We start from the raw sequence: 22,743 nt of genomic DNA, 5'->3' as shown, positions 1-22,743 counted from the left end.
TTTTTTACTTAGCTTCCTGGAAAAAAACTGGAAAGAAAAAAATACAAATGTATAATATGTTTTACGGTGCTACCGTTCTGGCGAGCGCAGCAAGAATTATACACATACCTTGCATCATTGTCAACTTATAATTTTATTTAGGTATCAACGAACGTCAAAGAATTTTTGAGAGAGTATATTGCTCTACAATAAGTATGCCAAAGGTACTAATTTTAATGGTTATGATACATACAGCGCAACCCACTTCCCAGAGAGAGAGAGAGAGAGAGAGAGAGAGAGAGAGAGAGAGAGAGAGAGAGAGAGAGAGAGAGAGAGAGAGAGAGAGCCCGGTACCTGTTTGTAGGTGTGTAATTTCCCACTTTTAAATTTAATGGTCTGAGTATATCCCATATCTACATAATTTTTTTAACTGTTTATTTTTTTATTTTATTCCTTTTTGATTTATTTCAAAATGTCCTATTGTTTATTTCCTCCTTACTAATTCATGCACAATTAGCTTAAAAATGGATCGATATGACAGTAAAGTATGGCTCTTGCTAATATATATACATAAAATCTCTATATTAAAAAAAATTAAAAACAAATCATACGTCAATGAGGCGGGTATCGCAGTCTGTACTGAAATAGCTAGTACACGCATTACAAATGTTTGATCCACCTCTAAATTTATCGCGGGAAATATAGCGCGAGTGCACTGTGACGTCATCCATGACTTTGTTCGTCTTTGTTTACGTTTCTCGACTCATTACGGAGGTATGGAAGCATGTAACAAATCTTTTGAGTCTCGCCAAAACGTGTCTTCAAACTTTAAGTCACTGTAAACATTAGAGAGCATTATGGGACGGAGACAAAAAAAATTGTTTGATGAACTGTAGGTTTAGCTCGTTCTTTTTCCCGCGCACACTGGTTCTTAGAGCCCGCTTCGCTCGCGCCGGCGAGCTGCGCTCGCTATTATTAAACGAAAAATCCTAATCGTGTCATATCACTCATAGCAGTTCACACAGTTGTTACTTCAAATATACAAGAAATTAATTTGATATTATGCTTCGAATATTTTTAAAATTAGATATGTAGTGTAAACACGTACTGTATTCTCCCAACGTATGCTAATGTTTATGTATGACCTCTAACCCTGGTCTACCCTGATGTCACATGGTCCACCCCAATCTACTGGAGCTCCAGTTCTGATCCTGCCGTATACCGCACCACACCTGTTACCCTGTTTTTCCTTATATATTTTTACCATTGTCTGTTGTCTGCCGCATATTGTCAGGTAAGACACCAGATATTTGAACTATATGTTTTGTAGTTTCTCGGCTACACAACATTGGCGTCGCCGGTAAACATTTTTGTTTATCTTTGTATATTTTTGACCACACGGTGATAACATATTGCCGGTTGGATTTTTTGTATCACATTGTCGTCTTAGGAATATTTGTTTGCATTGGACGTTTATTATAAGCGTCAGGTGCGTTATTCCTACAATTTGACTGTGTTCATATTATTAGTGTATTTCTATTTTTGTCACGACGTGCTGACAGTTATAGCACGTGGTGATATACATAACGTGGTGTACAGAACTCACTTATAATTTCATTTGTAATTTGTCGGTTTCTTGCGTTGTTAAACGTACTATCGACGAAAATTTAGTAAATATTCTATTCCTTAAGTAATTTCGCAAAATTCGTATTATTGTCAAACCTCATGTCATTTTGACGGACGCCATTTTGTTTTATAAATATTTGGCGCCATTTTGTGACGTATCGGGGGAATACCTTTCCGGTTAAATGTAAACAACTGTTTATAACTTCCGGTTTTGAATTTTTTCGAGGTTTTCATTTATTAGTACTTGTTTTTCATTTAGATTCTAAGTTTTTGCGAATAGATTATACATTTTCAATTATTTGAAGTGCATTATTGTACGTCAATACGTTTTATAATTCTCTAATTTTTTGGCAATTTTATTTTCGACTTTTTTGACTTAAAAATTTTTCAAAAATTTATTCCAAAGATTACTCAAATCGTTTTCATTTGTTATTAGCTATTGCTATCTATTATAAAACATTGTAAACCATCAGATATCACAAAATGGCACAAGGTGGCGAAAACGCCGTTCGTATTAATTTTGCTGATGTCGATACACTCCAAACGATCAGAGGAGTGGGCCCTGCAGTAGCCAAAAACATCGTGGCTTTTCGTGAAACGTCCGGAAACATCCGTAATCTCCAGGAATTACAACAAGTTAAACACGCGAAGATTGCAGATGAAGATGCAGGTGTAATAAACTATGAAGAAAACCCAGATTTGAATTTTTCCCTTCAAAATCAGATGGATAACTTGCAGTTATCACCATCTTTCCCAGAAAGTGAAGTTCTAACATCTCTTGAGCCTGTGAATGGGGTGCATGTATCAAAGGAAATAATTGTTCCTACTACTCCTAGTGCACTCAGTTCACAGGTGGTAGAGATGATAGATACCAAGAACAGGGAGAAAAGTGGGGCAAAGGATGTTAGGCCAAAAACATTATCACTTAACTGGCCTGCTGTGTCGACGAGTACAGGGTTTAAGAGTGAACCAGAAAACACTATGTTAAATAATGTTCCTTGTACACTCTATACCGGTGTGCCTCAAGGGTCGACTATGCAACCTACTACAGGCATATTTACATATGGTAGCATTCCAAGTGCACCTTTCCCCAAAATGTCAACTCAACATTCTCAGATCACTGGGTCAGAGTCATCTGGGGTATGTACTACACCAGGTGTCCCTGTCAAATCTGAAATATTTGACACAAATGTATCAGTTGGTGTTCATTCCGCGGCACAGGGCGGTTATATATTACCGGCGGGTGCACATGGTTTGATGCCAACTGAACAAGTTGCGTCTATGGCTATGGGTACGTACTCCCAGACACAGGTCGGAAACATGCCGTCAAGTACTCATGGTTTAATCTTACCAAATCAAGTCACATCAAGTTATGCAAGTGTTAGTGGGTTACCGTCACAGACATCTGGCAATCCCCTACTGGTTGGTGTCCAGGGGTCGGTACCATCTTACACTGGCATACCCGCATCTCAGGGTATGATTAATAATGTGCAACCAAACAACAGTACATCTGTACCAAATGCTCAGTTTGTAAATCCCAATATGGTATCATATGCCACGGCTGCAACTATGCCACAAAGCGGTTATTTACCAGTTAATGGCATGGGTGCAATTCCTAGCATGTTACCATCTACTGTAGGTACACCTTTACCCCAAAGCGGTTATCTACCGTTTAGCGGTCAGGGTGTTAACCTCAATGTTATGCAACCATCATATCCGCAAGTTCAGTTCAATCCAAACCAGTTTTTACTGCCACAGCAACATGACATTCATCAGAACACATACAATGTGGCACATTCACAAAATCAAGCTCTGAGCAATGCCATTCAATATCATCAACCAACACAATGGCACACAAACACTGCATTTCCGCAACCACAACATGCATTTCCGCAACCACAACATGCATTTCAGCAACCACAACATGCATTTCAGCAACCACAACATGCATTTCAGCAACCACCACATGCGTTTCAGCAACCACAACATGCATTTCAGCAACCTCAAAATGCATTTCAACAACAATTGGCACAAAATCATGTACCACAATTTACAGTACAACATCAGCCAACTCAAAATCAGGTGCACCAACTGGCAGTGCCTGCTCAGCAGCAACTGCAACAACAGGCAACAAACATGATTCAAATGCCACAACACATACCACTTAATGTACAAACTATGCCGCAGTTACATGCACAGCAACAACAAATACATGTACCACAAGCATATGCAGCTCAGCCTCAGCCACAAACACCCGCACCACATACGCCATTCCCACCTCACATCTTGCATCATCAACAGCAGCAACCTCAGAGACCAGCAAACATGCATGTGCAAAATATTGTACAACCACCAATTCCACATGCACAACAACAAGAACAAAACATACAACAACCACCACAACCACAACAGCCAGTTGAGGCAAACATAAACCAGCAACCCAGAAGAGCTGACCGCATAGATACATTACCAAAAACATTGAAATTTGATGGTTTAGATTCTTGGAAGGCTTTCCAACAAAAGTTTACTCGGTTTTCTGAGATCAGAAATTGGAGGCCCCAAGAATCACGAGATTACTTGGGATGGTGTTTGGAGGGTAGGGCAAGTGAATATTACGCCACTATCATCTCACAGGACGGAGACATTGGGTTTGGTCACCTTATGCAAAAAATGGAGAAAAGGTTTGGCTATAAAGAAATCCCTGAGACTGCACAGCTTAAAATCAATTCTTTGTCTCAGGAGTCTGGAGAAAGACTGGAAGAGTGGGCTGATCGTGTTTTTCAGCTGGCTCTTCGAGCTTATGAAGGTCTACCTGAGGACTATATGCTTAAACAAGCGATTAAGCGTATATGTCATGGATGCACAGACAAAGAGGCTGGGCAATACGCCATTAATCTCCATCCGTTGACTATAGAGGAAACTATTGACAATCTCAAGAGTTTCCAATATAATCATTATGCCATCTATGGAAAGGGAAGGAGGGATATAAGAGAAGTTACGGTTTGTGGTGAAGATGCAGAATTATCTGCATGTTCTCACGCTACCGTCGCTCAAGTAAGACCTCCTAGATCTCAAGGAGAAGGAGTTACTCAAAGGATGACCAAATTAGAGGATCAAATGGGATCTTTGGCCAGTAGTATTGAAGCCGTTATGAAAAAGATGGAGGCTTTGGTGAGAGAGAGGCCTGCAAGCCCACAAAGATTCAGATTTAATCGGAGTCCTCAGAGGAATTTTGAGCGGACAAGGTCTCCATCACGCTCTCCCTCTCCAGATCTGAGATGTTTTCATTGTGGAGGGACTGGACATTTCCGAAATGCTTGTCCAAGTCTTAAGGCATTGAATAAACCTTCAAAATCAGTGTCCTTCGAAGACGGTGCTAAGCCAGAGGGAAACGACAAGGGGTCGGGGCATTAGGCCATTCTTCGATCCCTGATATCAGCGGCCTAGCAGACGTTACAAGACCGGCCAATGAGATATTTATCAGACGAATGAGGTCCTCGTCAAATATCAAAGTTAATCTGAGTATTAATGGGGTACCTGTGGCAGCGATTATTGATACCGCAGCTCAAGTGACCATAATCTCAGACGGGCTCTATAAATCTCTCAAGGTAAAACCACCTACCTTGAGTAAAGTAATCTTACATACAGCAGGACGGGATCTTAAGATGTCTGGTTACAAGGTTGGGCCGGTAAGTATAGTTATCGGGTCGCAAACATTTCCAGGAAATGAAGTATACGTAGCACCAGTGGAAGATGATATGTTACTGGGACTGGATTTTCTTTATCAGCATGGAGCAATCATCAATATGAGTAATGGTAAACTCGAGATTGGTCATGGGCGTTTTCGCATGAGTTGTTCTATAGACAGCTGCAGCAATTTACAAGTGGCAGAAGTTAAAGTTTCAAATAATGCAATAGTGCCACCTTGTTCTGTGCTGAGGTTGCCTTGTAGTGCAGTCATGTCATGCGATTACGTTATTGAACCAATAGAGTTTAATTCTATCTTATCTCCACGATCATTACATACAGGAGGATCAACGCCTGTTCTCTGTCTGATTAACTTGACCAATAAACAAGTTAAGTTAAAGCAGGGTCAAGTAGTGGGATTTGCTCACTCTATACATGAAGTCTTGCCAGACAGTGATCCAGAGACAGTGAAAATCCAGAAAGTAGAATCCACCACAGATTCCTCAGATGTTGAGATACCAGATCATTTGAAAGATCTTTTGGCTAGGTCTTCAGAACACCTTTCCTCAGAAGAGAGGGACCTACTTCAAGCAGTTCTTCATTCATACTCTGATGTATTCGCAACAAATGAATTTGACCTAGGAAATTTCACCACAATAGAACATAGCATAGATACGGGAGATTCCAGGCCAATTAAACAACGGTTGCGAAGAACACCAGTTTGCTATGTGGATGAAGAAGAAAAACACCTCAACAAATTGCTAGGTGCAGGAGTAATCGAACCTTCAACCTCTGAATGGGCTTCAGCGCCAGTACTAGTTAGAAAAAAAGATGGAACCCTACGTTGGTGTATAGACTACAGGGCATTAAATGCTGTGACCAAGAAAGATGTATTTCCTCTACCTTTGGTAGACGAATGCCTAGATACACTGACGGGGAATCTTTGGTTTTCTAAACTAGATGCAAACTGGGCCTATTTACAGATTAAAGTCAAGAATTCGGATAAGGAAAAAACTGCGTTTATAACCAAGTATGGGACGTTCCAGTTTAACCGAATGGGGTTTGGTTTATGTAATGCACCAAGCACATACTCGAGAGTAATGAATCTGGTATTGCGGGGATTACATTGGAAGACCGTCTTAGCATTCCTTGATGATATTCTTGTTTTGGGCAAAGATTTTAAGGAACACCTCAACAACATTACAGATGTGTTTAAAAGATTTAGGTCATTTGGACTAAAGTTAAAACCAAAGAAGTGTGTTTTGTTCAAACAAGAAGTAGAGTTCCTAGGACGCACAGTAAACAGAAGTGGGTTGGGTATTGGACAAAGTTATATAGACACAATGAACAATTGGCCTATACCCCTTTGTACCAAAGATGTAGAACGCTTCTGTGGGTTTGCCAACTACCATAGGAACTTTATTAAGGACTTTGCTGAGATGATCGCACCTTTGTACGCAGTTACAGGTAAGAATAGGTTTAACTGGGGTGATGAGCAACAGTCGGCTTTTGATAAAGTAAAACTGGCTCTCACAAGTGCTCCTGTTCTTACATTGCCCACTAAAGAAGGTCACTTCATCCTTGACACAGATGCCTCTGAATATGCCCTGGGAGCAGAATTACTGCAAATTCAAGATGGTCAAGAAAGAACAATTTCCTATGCTAGTATTGGCCTTCTTCCTGAACAAAAACGATATTGCACAACCCGCAAAGAGTTGCTAGCAGTAGTGACTTTTACCAGGTATTATCGTTATTATCTGCTTGGAAGACCGTTTACAATTCGTACGGATCACAGTAGTCTACAATGGCTACTCAACTTCCGTTACCCAGAAGGTCAACTTGCTAGATGGATGGAAGAATTGAGTCAATACAACATGAAGATTCAGCATAGGGAAGGCAAGAAACATTTGAATGCTGACGCATTATCCAGGATAAAATATGACAATGAGTGTCCCTTCTACCGAGCAGATTTTAAACTGCAAGATCTGGCGTGTGGGGGATGTCACTATTGTCAACGTGCCCACCGAAATTGGGGGGAGTTCCTGAATGATGTAGATGATGTTATTCCTCTTGCTTCTGTTCTTAAATCATCCGAGAATAAAGACTCCCAGTGTGAAAGCAAAATCAAAGTAAGGCTTGTTAACCATGACTTGTGGCTGCAGAATTACTCCACAAATGACATTAAAGAGGCTCAGCATAAAGATACTAACCTAAAAATTTTGATAGATTGGTTAGACTCGGGAGTTAAACCTGATAATGAGCTTTTTCTTATGTCTAAGGCAGCTAAAGCATTGTGGATTAACAAAGAATTATTCACACTGGATGAACAAGGCATGCTGTGGAAAACTGAAGATACTGGTAAAGTCCTCGTACTCCCAGGAACCATGCAAGTAGAAGCCATGGCTCTGTGTCATGATATTCCCGCTGCGGGTCACCAGGGAGTGGTAAGGACTTTGAGTCGAATTAAGGAGCGGTTCTATTGGTACTCTATGACGTTGGATATTCAAAATTATGTTACCTCCTGTGCAGTATGTAATAGGAATAAAAAACCTACAAGACATGCTCGATGTAACATGACCCAGTTCCATGCAGGAGTGCCAATGGAAAGAGTACATTTGGATTTCTTGGGCCCTCTACCTGTTACAAAAAACCACAATGGTTACATTCTGATGATGGTTGACCAGTTTACCAAATGGGTAGAGTGTATACCATTACCAGCGCAAACGGCAGAAGTAACAGCTCGTGCGGCCATTAATGAGTTTTTTACACGCTTTGGTTATCCTCTCCAGATTTTTACAGACCAGGGAACCAACTTCACTAGTGAACTCTTCACTAAAATGTGTAAGATGCTCGAAATCCATAAAACCAGAACGACTCCTTTCAGAGCATCAGCAAATGGGCAAGTCGAAAGGTTTAACAGAACTCTGATGGATGCTGTTAGATGTTATGTCTCCAAAACACCAAGAGAGTGGGATGAGTATATTCCACAAATAGCAGCAGCCCTTCGGTCTTCTGTAAATCGGAGCACGGGCTATACCCCTAATATGTTGATGCTCGGTCGAGAAACAACTCAACCAGTAGATTTGGTGTTTCCAGGGCAGAGGGAAGAGCAACCTCAGGATGAATATCTTGCTAACTTGACCAACTCCATTACCACAGCACATGAGACCGCCAGAGATGTCCTTAAAACTACGCAGAACATCATGAAACGTGACTATGATCTCCGGACTTTGGAACATCCTTATAAAGTCGGAGATGCTGTTTACGTACTTGATACTGCGACAGTTAAAGGTAAGTGCAGAAAACTCAGTCCATCTTGGAAAGGGCCTGGAGTGGTTGTGGAGAAATTATCTGCGTATTTATACAAGGTCAAACTGCGCGGAAAAATTATAACCATGAATCATGATCGTATGAAGATCTGCAGAGACCGTCACCTTCCGGAATGGATCCAAAAACATGTCAATAAAGTTCCGGTGGATACTAACAACGCTCAGTTTTGTATCTGTCGCGGGCCAGACACGGGTTCATTCATGATTCAATGTGATGAATGTCGCGATTGGTTTCATGGTTCCTGCGTCAAAGTAAGTAAAGAATTCGCAGAGCAGTTAGCATTTTATTTGTGTCCAAAGTGCGAGCATTAAGTGCCAGTGATATCTGAGGTATTCGTGTGGTAAAATCTGTAAATATATGACTTAATCTTTTAATATATTTTTGTGTTAAATTACTTTGGTATGTTTTTAATCATAATCTTTGGTTCCGATCTTCAGTTTAAGTTATATGCTTAGTCATTTGCAAACTGAAAGTTTGGAGTGCTTAATATGCCTTATCTTTTATTTCAGTGGAGGAGAAAGTATACTGTACCCAAAGTATATTATAGACCAGGGTTATGTCACATTTATAGATTATCATTTAGGTCATTTTTCATAATATAACTTAACTACCTTTTATCATACTCGGTAATATAGTGTGGTAGTTAGAATTATTTCATTACTTTCTTAGTATTTTGATTGTGTAAACTTTAAATAGTGCATAATGTACAGGAGATCTACTATTCGTCAGGAAAGAGGTGAACATTACTTGGACTTTGTCAGGAGGAAAACATCCTTGAGGAGTCTTGTTGATCCAAGAACATTTGTGTATGACCTTGGACTCATCAGTGATGGAACATCACATACCACTATTTGCGAGGTACTCAAAGGACAGTATAGACTCGCCAAAGACCTGGGAGATAGTAGATGGATTGAGACGACCAGACGGGAGACTGCCACCATTTTGTGTTCAGACCGTTGGGTGGACGATAACCTTCCTTCCCTGCTAGGTAACCACAGAAGCAGAAGAACCAAAACGTCGCATACTGCTGAAGCTACTTCCTCAATGTGTGTGGATATCCGTCTTAAGACGAACCCAAATCTGGAAGTAGTGCGTACCAATGCAGCAGATTCAAACGCCCGCTCAATGGAGATCTCGGACTCTTCCGAAGTGCATGGTGAAGCAGATTCCTCTGCGGATCATGACACGGCGGATCAAGAATGTGGTATCTCAGCCCCAACTGGATTGATGGTGAATGTACGGGAACCTGAACCTACTTTCCCTGAGCCCATACCAGTTATCCACAACCCTGGTAAACGTATGCACCCAGCACGTCATGTGGAGGCAAAGCAAAGTACCCAGGATGTCGGATCGAAGCGCGCTCGAATGGATCATAATTTATCCATAACAGTTCTAACTAAACCGTCGTCTCATCTTGCTCAGCTGTGTCCATTCCCAAATTGTGTTAAGAGGGAGAAAAAGATCAAGCGTCATGTCCAGCGCCAGCATCTTCCTAGAATTTTCAGTGACATTAAGCCTATTCGTTCTATTGATGAGTCTGTGTTATGCCAGCTCCAGTACTCATCGTTGATATCCTTGGTGATAAGTGCCTTGGGACAAAATGCTGATGTGTATAGCGCTGTTAATTATGTGAATCAGTCTGGTGGGATTCCAAAGAACACTAGTGTACATCCGGACACCATCGCCTGTATGAGGAAATTTAGTGTACCTCAAGGATGGGCAGAACCACCAGAGGGATTTACTGTGTCACCTGTTAATTCCCCCGCAGCACTTTTCCATTGGAGATGCCTGGTAGTGTTGTTGTCACTGTTACCACCTATTCAACGCGAAGAATTTCGTGTAGACGGGCGCGTTAGAAGTGATATCAAACATCCTACTAACACAGAGGACAGTCAAGTTCCAGTGGTAGACTCTTCAACTGAGGACGAATTCACCGTGATTGATGTTAGCTATGGTTCAGACGTAGAAGTTTGCAACGAAAAAATCATCACAGTGAATGAAGCCTTCGATAGTCATTTCCACTTGGATCGGACTAGTTTCCGTATTTGGAAGAAATCATCAGGAAAATCTGTAGATGACCTCATTTCCTATAGTTTATCTGGAAATCAACATCCTCAACTTGACGTATCTGTCGCAGGTGGAGTGATCGTTTATAGTGAACCCTCCACCCATCCAGAGATAGTGTCTGTTGAGCGACCTTGGGGAGTGGCTGTGGGAGTGCACCCCAAGCACATAGAGGAATTCTCCAGAGACAGATTTCTCCATATGAAAGAACTACTAAACCGTCCTCATGTAGTGGCTCTGGGAGAGGTTGGGTTGGACCGAACTGTGCCAGTAAAGTTATGGAGGCGACAGGAAGATGTTCTATGTCAAGTGTTAACTCTTAGCCGAAAGGACAAAGTTCTCGTTCTGCACTTGCGTGGAACTCCCGCTGACAGGATTGGGATGGATGTGCATGCACGGTGTATGCAGATATTGCATACGTCTTGTGATCCTGACCAACCAATACATCTTCATTGCTTTACTGGCGATGCGAGGCTGGTGAAGGAGTGGATGAACAGTTTTTCACATGTTTACTTTGGATTCACAGGTGCCGTGGAGACTTTCAGTACGGACCAGATTGATGGACTTCGTGCAGTCCCAATGAATCGTATGTTGCTGGAAACAGATTCCCCCTACATGAAGCCAGGTGGTGGATACATAAATACCCCGGCGTTCATTGGTGACGTGGCCACCGTAGTTGCATCCAAGTAACAGATATCTGTGCGGTATCTGCTCAATGAAACTGTGAAGAACTGTCGTAAGCTCTATGCACTATAGTTATGTATTTTGTATTTTTCTGCTGGATCCAGGACTGGATATTTTTCGGTCCAAATTTGAGTGGAATTTATCACTACATAATAATTGTTTACTCTGTTTTTATAAGTGTTCCTCTGCTTCATTAAGGGTCCGATAATTTCAGCCCAGATTTATGCGAGGAAACCTGTGTATATATATATATATATATACATTATATATGAGCTAAAAAGATAGGGATATGTTGGTATTATATTTCTATAAAGTTGGTCTTTAAATTGGTCTTTTTTCCCATAATTGTATGATAGAGTATACGTTGGTCTTTTCATTATAAAATGGGGAGGAGTGTAGTGTAAACACGTACTGTATTCTCCCAACGTATGCTAATTTTTATGTATGACCTCTAACCCTGGTCTACCCTGATGTCACATGGTCCACCCCAATCTACTGGAGCTCCAGTTCTGATCCTGCCGTATACCGCACCACACCTGTTACCCTGTTTTTCCTTATATATTTTTACCATTGTCTGTTGTCTGCCGCATATTGTCAGGTAAGACACCAGATATTTGAACTATATGTTTTGTAGTTTCTCGGCTACACAACATATATATGAAAGCTTTCATTATCTGTAAATATAATGTCATTATCCAATTAAGAGATATATTACATTAGAGATTATTACGTAATTTAAGGCAAAACAGTCCATATCAATATATTAGTTTTTTTTAATATTCTTGCATGGTATAAAGCTGACAACTCAACAAATTTGTAACCAATAATACATGTACCATTCACGTTTTAGAACGCAACCTTTTTGAGATGCGCCAGTGTGCCGCAAAATCACATAATAAAACAGATATAATTGTTTGTTTCGTATCTAATTATATTGATGCCAAAATTAGGTCACTTTTTGGCAAAGTATTGTATTTTAAGGATGTTTGTACATTTACCAACTATTTGTGTTAATAAATATCCAAGAAGATAATTTTATAACTTCTATCATAAGTGTCTTGTATTTTGGTTTTTTAAATTCTTTTTTCATCACTTTTTGCGCAGACTATTGTATTGTTGGGATGTTTTCACATTTACCAACTATTTTGTGTTATCACATATATAAGAAGATAATGTTATAAACTTTTATCATAAGTGTCTTGTATTTTGGTTTGTTAAATTCTTTCTTAGACTGTTCAGAATACACCGGTGACCGCTTTCCGATGATCTTTCTCGTTAAATGTAACGTTTAACACGCACCTACATCATCATCAACAAAAAACGTAAATAAAACTCGTAAGCTCATTAAAGCACAAAATGGAAAGAAAATCTTTTTATAGCAAATGAGATAAATCTATTCGGTAACACGGCCCTCTTAACAAAGTCAATCTGATGCACAATAGCCCATAGAAAGGCAATTATTGTATATAACATAATGATATAAGAGGATAATATTTATTATATTGTATAACATACCTTGGTATGGGGACACACCCCCTCGACAACATTTATCCGGAACTATTTTTTTTTTTACAGGTAAGCCTTACTGTACATGTACACTTTGAATGCATCTGTATACCAAAGGGAACAGAGTATGATTAATTTTATATCTTTTCATTTGCATAATCTAAATTTTAAAAGGACTGTAAATAGTTTTTTGATAAATGCAAAAATGGAACTGAAACAACTTCCAAGACACAAAAAAATTGAAATTCTGCGAAAAGAAGCACAAATTGAGAAGGGGGTTTGAAGCTTTTTAAACAGGGCATGTAAAAGACAGATAAATGCACATGTATTTATTAATATAAATGATATAAAAATACCATGGAAAAATGCTTAATTTACTAAAACATCAAATCTTAACCCAGGATTGGAACTGCACCAAAATTTGGACTATATATGATAAGGGCCTAAAATGGCCCCCTAAAATGAACATCATCAATTTACTATCATTCTTTGTTTTCTTAGTACAGATATGTATGTGATGTGTTTACATAATATTCATTTCGGTTCAAGTGCCCACAATTTAGAAATATAACATTGTAAAGACAACCTTTTCCCGCCATTTTTGCATTTTTAGCGTAAAACAGCTTGTTTTCAAGCAGTTTTTCCTTCCGAAAACATAGAGTGCATTCTTGAACAAATAAAATATTTTAATCAGAGATGTATCTAGCCAAGACTAATAAGTGACAAAAAAATTGTCCTTGTTCAAGCATGCGCTCTATATTTCCGATTCGTAAATAGATAAGAAAAATGTCAATTTTTGGCTGAGTTTGATTGAATTAGCGAAATGGCGTCACTTCTGACGTCATATACTGCCAGTGAGTGCAAATAAATCAAATAAATAGATGAAAAATATATTTTATATCAACTCTTCTAAAAAATTAGTTAACATTTTATTGTACCCGAAACACTTAAAAAATGGCGAATTATGGGGGCAAAATTTAACTCTTATCATATATAGTTCTTTCTCTTTTCAGAGCGCTTAACTTTTTTAGCTAACTAGGTTTATGATGGTATTTTGGTGTGGTTTTAATATTGCGGATGTATCTTGTCGTAAAACATTTGGCCAGCATCTGATTGAGCAAGCCCCCCCCCCCCATTACTAGACTGATGTCGGGACATTAAAAAACAGTTAATATGAATCCTCTGTTAGCGGTTATAACCGGGATTGCTCGACGGCTCAGAGGAAACAAATAAGCCTTTTCAGCATGCTCGGTCATTTCAGACACCGTTCCCAATCCTGAGTCGATCTTCAAACACGAACTTTCCTCTTATACTGCATCCACGGCCCCGAGAGGAATGTCCCTGCAATCTTCAAATTTCCTTTATTCTGGGTTTATGTCTAATTCAGCTTTTAACAACTGTACCTTTAAATTTGAGAAGCAAACTGTGAAGTCGCAAACCAGCGTCCATACACCAAATTCAAATATGGCCTCCATGGCCACTTCTCGCTTCGTTCTAATCTGGGTCACCTGTTACTAAGGATGTTGTACTAATGAAGGAGTAATTAAAAATGTCATTTACGGTTAAAACAAAAGCATGCAAATGGTACGAATAGTTAGTTTTGTTTTATGTGTTAAATGATAAGGAATGAAATTAATTTTGACGTATGGTATACGAGATTACATAACTTGGGACAGTTTACGCTTTTTTATATACCGCTTCGCTTGATCAAGGACAGGGCTTAAATCTTGCCAAATCTCTATATATAGGGCGCCAGTATGAAATGTCCCAATCACAACTAGAACTAATCCAAGGATCTTGGAGCAAAACAGAAGAAGTCTGAAACAAATAAGAAATACTTGCACACGTTGTGGATTTGATACTAACCACAGCAAATATCCAGCAGTCGGTACCACTTGTAACTACTGTAAGAAACCAGACCATTGGAGATCAGTCTGTATGAAGCGTAATCGGGCTAAGATGTACTCATTGGAACCAGAAGACTTATCCAATTCTGATGACTGTGATGAAGATGCCATGATAGATATTCTTTCTACCAGTGATGACAGATCAGACACTCGTAAGTTAGATAAATGGCTCGTTACACTGTATGTTCATGACAGACCTCTAGAATTCCGCATAGACACAGGAGCTAAATGTAACGTTATCATCATGTCACAGTACATAAGAGCAGACTTACACGGCAATGAGCAGAAGTCACATAAAATACTGCGCTCATTCACAAACCACAAAACCTGTCCTGAATTCTGCGTTGACTTACCACTCACTAGTCATATTGGTGATACACCTATTACAACTAAGTTTGAGGTAGTAAACGTTTCGCAGGAAAACATCATAGCTGGTTCTACAGCCGAAAAGCTTAACCTCATTATGCATGTGGACACTGTTGAATGTGATTCGGTGCAGCTAGGACAGTTTAGTGATTTCCAAGATCTAATCCGTACCACTCTTCCAGGAGAACACAGCATCAAAATTGATGAACATGCAAAAGGTGTGATTTACCCAGTGCGCCGTCAGCCCGCATCGTTAAAGCCAAGAATCATCGAAAGGCTGAGAAAAATGGAATCAGATGGATACATTGTACCCGTTGAAGAACCTACCAAATGGGTAAGTTCGGTGGTTGTGAGCCTTAGGAACAACAAAGTGAGAATTTGTATTGACCCTAAAGATCTTAACGAGGTCATTAAGAGAGAACACCACCCCATGAATACAGTAGAGGAAGTGTCATGTTCTATTCCTGGTGCAAAAGTATTTTGAGTTCTTGACGCCAAATCTGGTTATATGCAAATTAAACTTGACAATAAATCTTCATACCTTACGACTTCCAATACCCCAATTGGTCGTTTCCGTTGCTGAGACTCCCATTTGGCATAAAGTCAGCCCCAGAAATTTACCAACGCAATATGGATCAAATGCTAGAAGGAATTGAAGGAGCATTCGCAATCATGGATGATATTTAAATTGCAGGCCGGGATCGGGAACACCATGATCACATCCTTGAAGCAGTAATCAAGAGAGCGACGGAATTCAATCTGCGCCTCAACTTTAATAAATGCAGAGTTCGCAAGACATCAGTACCTTACATAGGACATATCATCAGTTCCAAAGGCATTAGTCCAGATCCTGAGAAAATTAAAGCAGTGTGCAATATGCCAGCACCCACAAACAAGGATGCTGTGCGGAGATTCCTGGGACTGGTGCAATACTTTTGCAAATTTATTCCAAATATGAGTGAAATAGACGCGCCTCTTAGACAACTTCTCAAAGCTGACATTTCATTCCAATGGGATAAAACACACCAAGAGATTTTTGACCGACTCAAAACCTCTTGTACGACCGCTCTTTAATGTAAGCAAATCAATAGAAATACAATGTAATGCTTCTAAAGATGGACTAGGGGCAATCCTCATTCAGGAAGGCCGTGTCATTGCGATACGCTCAAATTGAAAAGAAAATGCTCTCAGTTGTACATGGAGCATCCATGTTTCATTGCTACATAGTTGGCAAGCCAGTCACTGTCTACAAAGACCACAAACCATTTCTTATCAAACAATGAACCAGACCTTGAAATAGCTGATGTACGCTTTCGACTTATTATTCGTCAGCAGGGAAAGACAAGAATATATCAGAGAGCGCACCCTTAATGAGCTACACGGTTTATACACTGTTATCATAAATGGTTGGCCTGACACAAAGAATGAAACTCAAGTCAGTGTGCGGGACTACTGGACATCTCGCAGTGAACTCTCTGTAATGGATGGGGTAATATTTAAAGGCATGCGCATAGTGATTCCACCTACTCTTCGATCACATATGCTCAGTCTAATACACAAGTCTCACCTCGGAATTGTGAAATGTAAACAGCGTGCCTGCGAAGTGATGTACTGGCCGGGAATGAACTCCCAGATCGAGCAGCTTGTTAAAGACTGTGAGAAGTGTGCAACGTTCCAGAACTCGCAACCACCGGAATCCTTAAAACCAACACCAGTTCCAGACCTACCGTATGCTGTAGTGGGGTGTGACTTATTCGACTTTGAGTCAAAGAAGTACTGTAAATTCCTTATATTACGCGAGTACTTATCAAAATTGACAGAAAAGTTATTACCAAGTAAGCTAAAAGTTGTTGAGTCCCAATCTAGTTTCCATCTCGTGTGGTGAAGAACCTGATTTGAGAATTTTTTTAAAGCCGGTCAATATGATTTTTTTTTTGAACTATTTATTTTCAACCCAGAAAGAGATATTAACGAGACAACAGATGCTGATTAATGTTCTGATAGAAAAGAAAAACTGGGGGTGTTCGTTAAAAGGCTTTTATGACAGAGGGAATTACATAAAATGACAAAGACAGACGGAAAGAGATATTAACGAGACAACAGATGGTGATTCATGCTCTAAAATTGAAATATAGCTTTACGTGAAATATTATATATGTAACCTTTCCGTCTAAAGGATCCACCTGAGGGTTGGCTCAAACATATTAATCACCAAGTCCAGTAGTTCTTTCAGAAGCAGTTTCATTGAAGCGTGATCGTATAGTCAAAGTTACAACAATTAAAAGCAGCCCAAATCAAAGAATCTTATAAGCGGAAACCCTGTATACAATTACTCTAAAAATCTCAATTTCTCAAATTCTCAAAATCTAAAAATTCTTAAAAGTCGAACATCATTTTACAGGGGTATATATAACATTTCACTTATGCTTGACATTTCTGATCAGTTCGGCCAATCTACGATGATCATGAGTGAACATTTAGTGATCAAATTCCAGAGTTATATTTTATTTCTAAATAAAGCAACAAAACTGTCAGAACTGTCAGATATAATATCATGATGTAGGTTTTGAGTCTCCGAGTCCGAGTCTCTGAGTCCCCCACCTATGATGTATGATGCATCGCTTACGCATAAAACATTCATACATACATGGCATAAAGGTTACAAAGGTTTAATAGAATATGCAATACATGAACTCAATATAGAGTACCAGAGCACAGAATAGCCAAATATGACACGTATTTATAAACTCTCAATTAGTAAAATATTATGCCTGTATTGTGCACCTGGTTTCATTACATCATTTAGGAATACTACGCAGTGCTACAGGAGTCAGAGTTCATTCTGTTAGTTATCATTACCACAATTCATTACCACAATTCATTGCGCAGTATCTAGGTATACTTAAGTATAATAGTGGCCAATATGTAATACTTGCAATTCAAGGTCATGGCATGGCTATCTTTCATGTAGATAATAATTGCAATAGCAAAAAATACATTTTCCACAAAAAATGCCCTTTGGTTATTGCTTTTTCAATGATATTTGCATTAATCCTTGGTGTTATTATTTTTATTGGGAGTTGATTTTTAATCAACTCTCCTATGCAGTCACGCGGACAAACCGAAATTGAAACAGTGTTTGGACCTCAGCACAAATCATTGCTCCTGACAAGACTTAGTTCTTGAAAATCATTGATGAATTCGATGTAATGTATGCTAAAGCATTGTTTTTCAAGGAAACTTATTTACAAATACCTTAAGAATAGTCAGATTTTAAATGGTACGAACAATTTAAATATTTTTTGTAGTCGTATGTATTCCTACGCTAGAGTTCAATATAGTCTCGTTCAACTCGACGCTCGGCTGTCTCCGTAAACCCTTGTCGGAGATTAACGGTGTCAGCCGAGCGTTTGGTTGAACGAGACTAGAGTTCAATATTGCTTGGATCCATACAATTTTCGAGAAATATTTTTACCACTGATACATAGTTTGATTGAATTAATTTTATCTTTAAATATTATTTAACATGATTCATATGGAGGTTTCTCGACATTCTAATCGAAAAAGTTGAAAAATTCATATTATAAAAAATTGCGTAATTTAAATTAGAAACTACATACATGTACTTGTCATGCAAAATAACATATCATTGATTTTAAAATAAATAAACATCGACAAAATCAACTCCCATCAGTTCTTCAGTACTTTGATTTTGCAGTGTATAATGCTCCATAAAAATTATATGAAAACAATATGTGTGTGTTATTTATTTCTGCACAACAGTGACAATCCTAACATTAGTACATTCATTTTATAGTCTCAGTCATTCCGTTAAATATCCAGGTCTATAATACCCAAACTGTGTATTCGAACTTCTTCGTTTGATAAAGTATTCATGCACTTGAAAATAGTTTGCCAAAATTATAAACGACTTCTTTCCTTCCGTATGTGTTTCAATAATGATTACAAAGTAGGATTTATAAAGAAATCTATCCCCCTACTACGATTGAAAAATAGTTTTAAAAGTACATGCAGTTGTATTTCAAATAGAGCTAAAATTGCTTCTGGAATTGGAATGGATCCCCAACCACTATTAAAATGATAAGTTCAATACGCAGGTATGATAAGGCAACTCTCAGCGGTAAAAATTCCTCTGATCGATATGACGTCACAATACGCATGACGTCATATTTTACTCAGAAACATGCAAATTTTAACTTCATCTCCGGTTTAAATTATAAAAACGTAAAATGCCACTAGAAACTCTTCTAACTGAATTTATCTTCGATTTCTCTGTACAACGTATTTTTATACCCCCCGCAAACGAAATTTGGGGGGGGTATATAGGAATCACCTTGTCCGTCAGTCCGTCCGTCTGTCCGTCCGTCTGTCCGTCTGTCTGTGCAATCGTGTCCGGTCCATATCTTTCTTATGGAGAGGCATTGGAAGTTCTTACTTCACACAAAGATTGCTTATGACCTAAGGGTGTGTCATGACCTTGACCCAAGGTCATTCGGGCAAGGTCAAGGTCACTGGCAGAAAAAGTGCAAAATTCGTGTCCGGTCCATATCTTTCTTATGGAGAGATATTGGAAGTTCTTACTTCACACAAAGATTGCTTATGACCTAAGGGTGTGTCATGACCTTGACCCAAGGTCAATTGGGAAAGGTCAAGGTCACTGGCAGAAATTCGTGTCCAGTCCATATCTTTCTTATGGAGAATTATTAAAATTTCTTACTTCACACAAAGATTGATTATGACCTAATAGTGTGTCATGACCTTGACCCAAGGTCATTTGGGCAAGGTAAAGGTCACTGGCAGAAAAAGTGCAAAATTCGTGTCCGGTCCATATCTTTCTTATGGTGAATTATTGGAAGTTCTTACTTCAAACAAAGATTGATTATGACCTAAGGATGTGTCATGACCTTTAACCAAAGTCAATCGGGCAAGGTCAAGGTCACTGGCAGAAAAAGTGCAAAATTTGTGTCCGGTCCATATATTTCTTATGGAGAACCATTGGAAGTTTCTAATTCACACAAATATTGCTTATGACCCATGGGTGTGTCATGACCTTAATCCATGGTCATTTGGGCAAGGTCAAGGTCGTTGGGAAAAATAGTATAAAATTCGTGTCCGGTCAATATCTTTCTTATGGAGAATTATTGGACGTTGTAACTTCACACAAATATTGCTTAGGACCTAAAGGTGTGTCAAGACCTTGACCCAAGTCAGGTTGGCAAGGTCAAGGTCACTGGCAGAAAAGGTGAAAAATTCGTGTCCGGTCATTATATTTCTTATGGAGAAGCATTAAATGTTCTTACTTCACACAAATATTGCTTATAACCAACAGTTTTAAAAAAATAGAGCAGTTGTTATTTGAGGAAAAAGGACGGTGAAATAGATTCATCCAATATTTTCTATAATTGGAAAAATACACGCATTATGATTTTTATCTTAGCGGGGGGTATCGATTGTGAGCTTGCTCACAGTACCTCTAGTTATCATTGATGACGTCACAAGCATGTCGGGAGAAAAATCATCGGAATGCAGTGTAAACAATGCAAAAAAAAATAAGACTTATCCAAGATTTAGATGATTTTCAGTTAGGATATGATCAGAATAATACAAGCAAAGATATTTTGTTTTATCAGCGAGTGTTATAAGGTAAGCAAATAGACATTTAATATGGCTTGACCGACCTTTCCTCTGTCAGTGTGTATAAAAAAAGAAAAAGTGTAGCACTACCCCAAATATTATGAAAGATGATTTTGGTAAATATCATAAGTATATGACCTAAAATACTTGAAAAGTGCTGCTAGAATCCTCGGCTTCGTTGCTGTAAATGAAAAATACCTAATATTTTCAATGAAATTAAAGAAGTTGAGGGGGTTTCCGATTAATGATGACAACATTTATTCTATGCGATTAACAATAGGATTCTAGCAGTAATACTGATCAAATTGATGTATCATACATACAAATGAACTTCGGGGTAGTGTTACACGTTTTGATGTTTTTGTTAAGGTAAAGAAGTGATCTTTTTTTTACTGTCACGTGATACCATGGCACGGCGGCTTCAAAGATTGACTCGATTCCGAAGTAGAAAAATAATATCTCGATGAACAAATTAACTTGGTATTAATATTCCGCACTGTTTTCATTAAAATAAACAGTTTTAAAATTGATCATAATTTTGATTGTCATTAAACTTAGAGTTGCCTTAACCTACCCGCGTAGTGGTTGCAACATTGCATTATACTGTACTTGTGATTTTTATAAATATATATTTTTATATATGGTTTGTTTCTTTTTTTGTTAACAATTACAGCTAGTGTATGCAGCTAATTTTCATGGAAACAACTCAATTAACTAGAGATTTATCAAATTCAGGGGCTGTTCAGAAATAATTGAGACATTAACTCTTATTCCCTTGGGGATTAGATATTAAATCATTGAAATTTTCCCAGAAAGTAAACAAGGTACTTATTAAAACGTGAAAATTTTGATGTTAATATAAACATCATTAATCTATTCCTGGAATGCTAACAAACTTGCCTACATCATCGACCCGGAGCTACCATAAACTCAACACAACGTCATTTTAACATTTTTTCTTGCTCCTATGTTATAAACATCTAACAATATATATATATATATATATATATATATATAAATATATATATATATATATATATATATATATATATATATATATATATATATATATATATATATATATATATATATATATACAATATTACTTATTAGGTTAGTTACTGACTCACTACGGAAATATGTTGGGTTGATCAATCTCATAGATGGCGAGGCGAAGCCGAGCCGTCTATGAGATTGATCAACCCAATATATTTCCGTAGTGAGTCAGTAACTAACCTAATTAGTGTTTTGTTTTCTCCAGGACTATCAAGCAACATATTTATTCACAAATAGCGATGATCTACGCAAAGCCATGTACACGATGCCTTACATTTCGTCCAATTTAACTCATTTAAACTCTTCAAAATTTTCAATCTCACCTTGCAAATACTCTTTCAAAATCTTTGCTTCACCCATGTTTACTTACAATGTTTTGTTGCTATTCAATTTTAAATGTTTTCCCCTTTCCTCTGCAGAGATTTGAGCAAATTTCGACGCTGCCATTTTGTTCTGCTCCAGACAAAACAATGTGACGTCAATATTCTAAGGGCAACTACTCTAATTTTTAAGAATTTCAAAGGGCAACTACTCCAAATACTTTAAGAACTTACGGCATGCAGTTTATGTATAAAATACTATGACATGTCGAAATGAGTAAGCGAAGCGTCGACCAATGACGGCCATATTGCCTAATATTATTTCTCACAGAACAAATATAGAGATATATGAGGCAATCACATGCTATGTTTAAACCAATGAAAATGTGACATTTCAGTCCAAGGGAAAACAATATATACTGGCTTGACCGTATAAAAACAATAATAATAAATCGTGGACTAGTTTTAAACATATAATTCTTAACAATAGAAACTTTTTTAAAAAGAATTTATGATCATTTATTATGACAATAAACGAAATATGCACTACCCCAGTAGTTTCT

The 22,743-nt window shown here is 38.3% G+C and overlaps 1 protein-coding gene across 1 annotated transcript; it reads left to right on the top strand.

Moving 5' to 3' along the window:
* Positions 1-1,067: 1,067 nt before the first annotated feature.
* Positions 1,068-12,028, top strand: LOC117689142 (uncharacterized). The gene is made up of 2 exons (XM_066073187.1): positions 1,068-1,273; positions 9,132-12,028. Exon 2 carries the CDS (start codon positions 9,325-9,327, stop codon positions 11,374-11,376), a length of 2,052 nt encoding a protein of 683 aa, XP_065929259.1. The 5' UTR covers positions 1,068-1,273; positions 9,132-9,324; the 3' UTR covers positions 11,377-12,028.
* The last annotated feature ends 10,715 nt before the right edge of the window (positions 12,029-22,743 follow it).

This window comes from Magallana gigas, chromosome 10 (assembly GCF_963853765.1).
Source record: "Magallana gigas chromosome 10, xbMagGiga1.1, whole genome shotgun sequence".
Classification (NCBI taxonomy): domain Eukaryota; kingdom Metazoa; phylum Mollusca; class Bivalvia; order Ostreida; family Ostreidae; genus Magallana; species Magallana gigas.
This window is presented reverse-complemented; position numbering and strand designations above follow the sequence as displayed.

What these genes read in the sequence shown, in the direction of transcription:
- LOC117689142 (XM_066073187.1), top strand. Translation starts at nt 9,325, where the DNA reads ATGTACAGGAGATCTACTATTCGTCAGGAAAGAGGTGAACATTACTTG.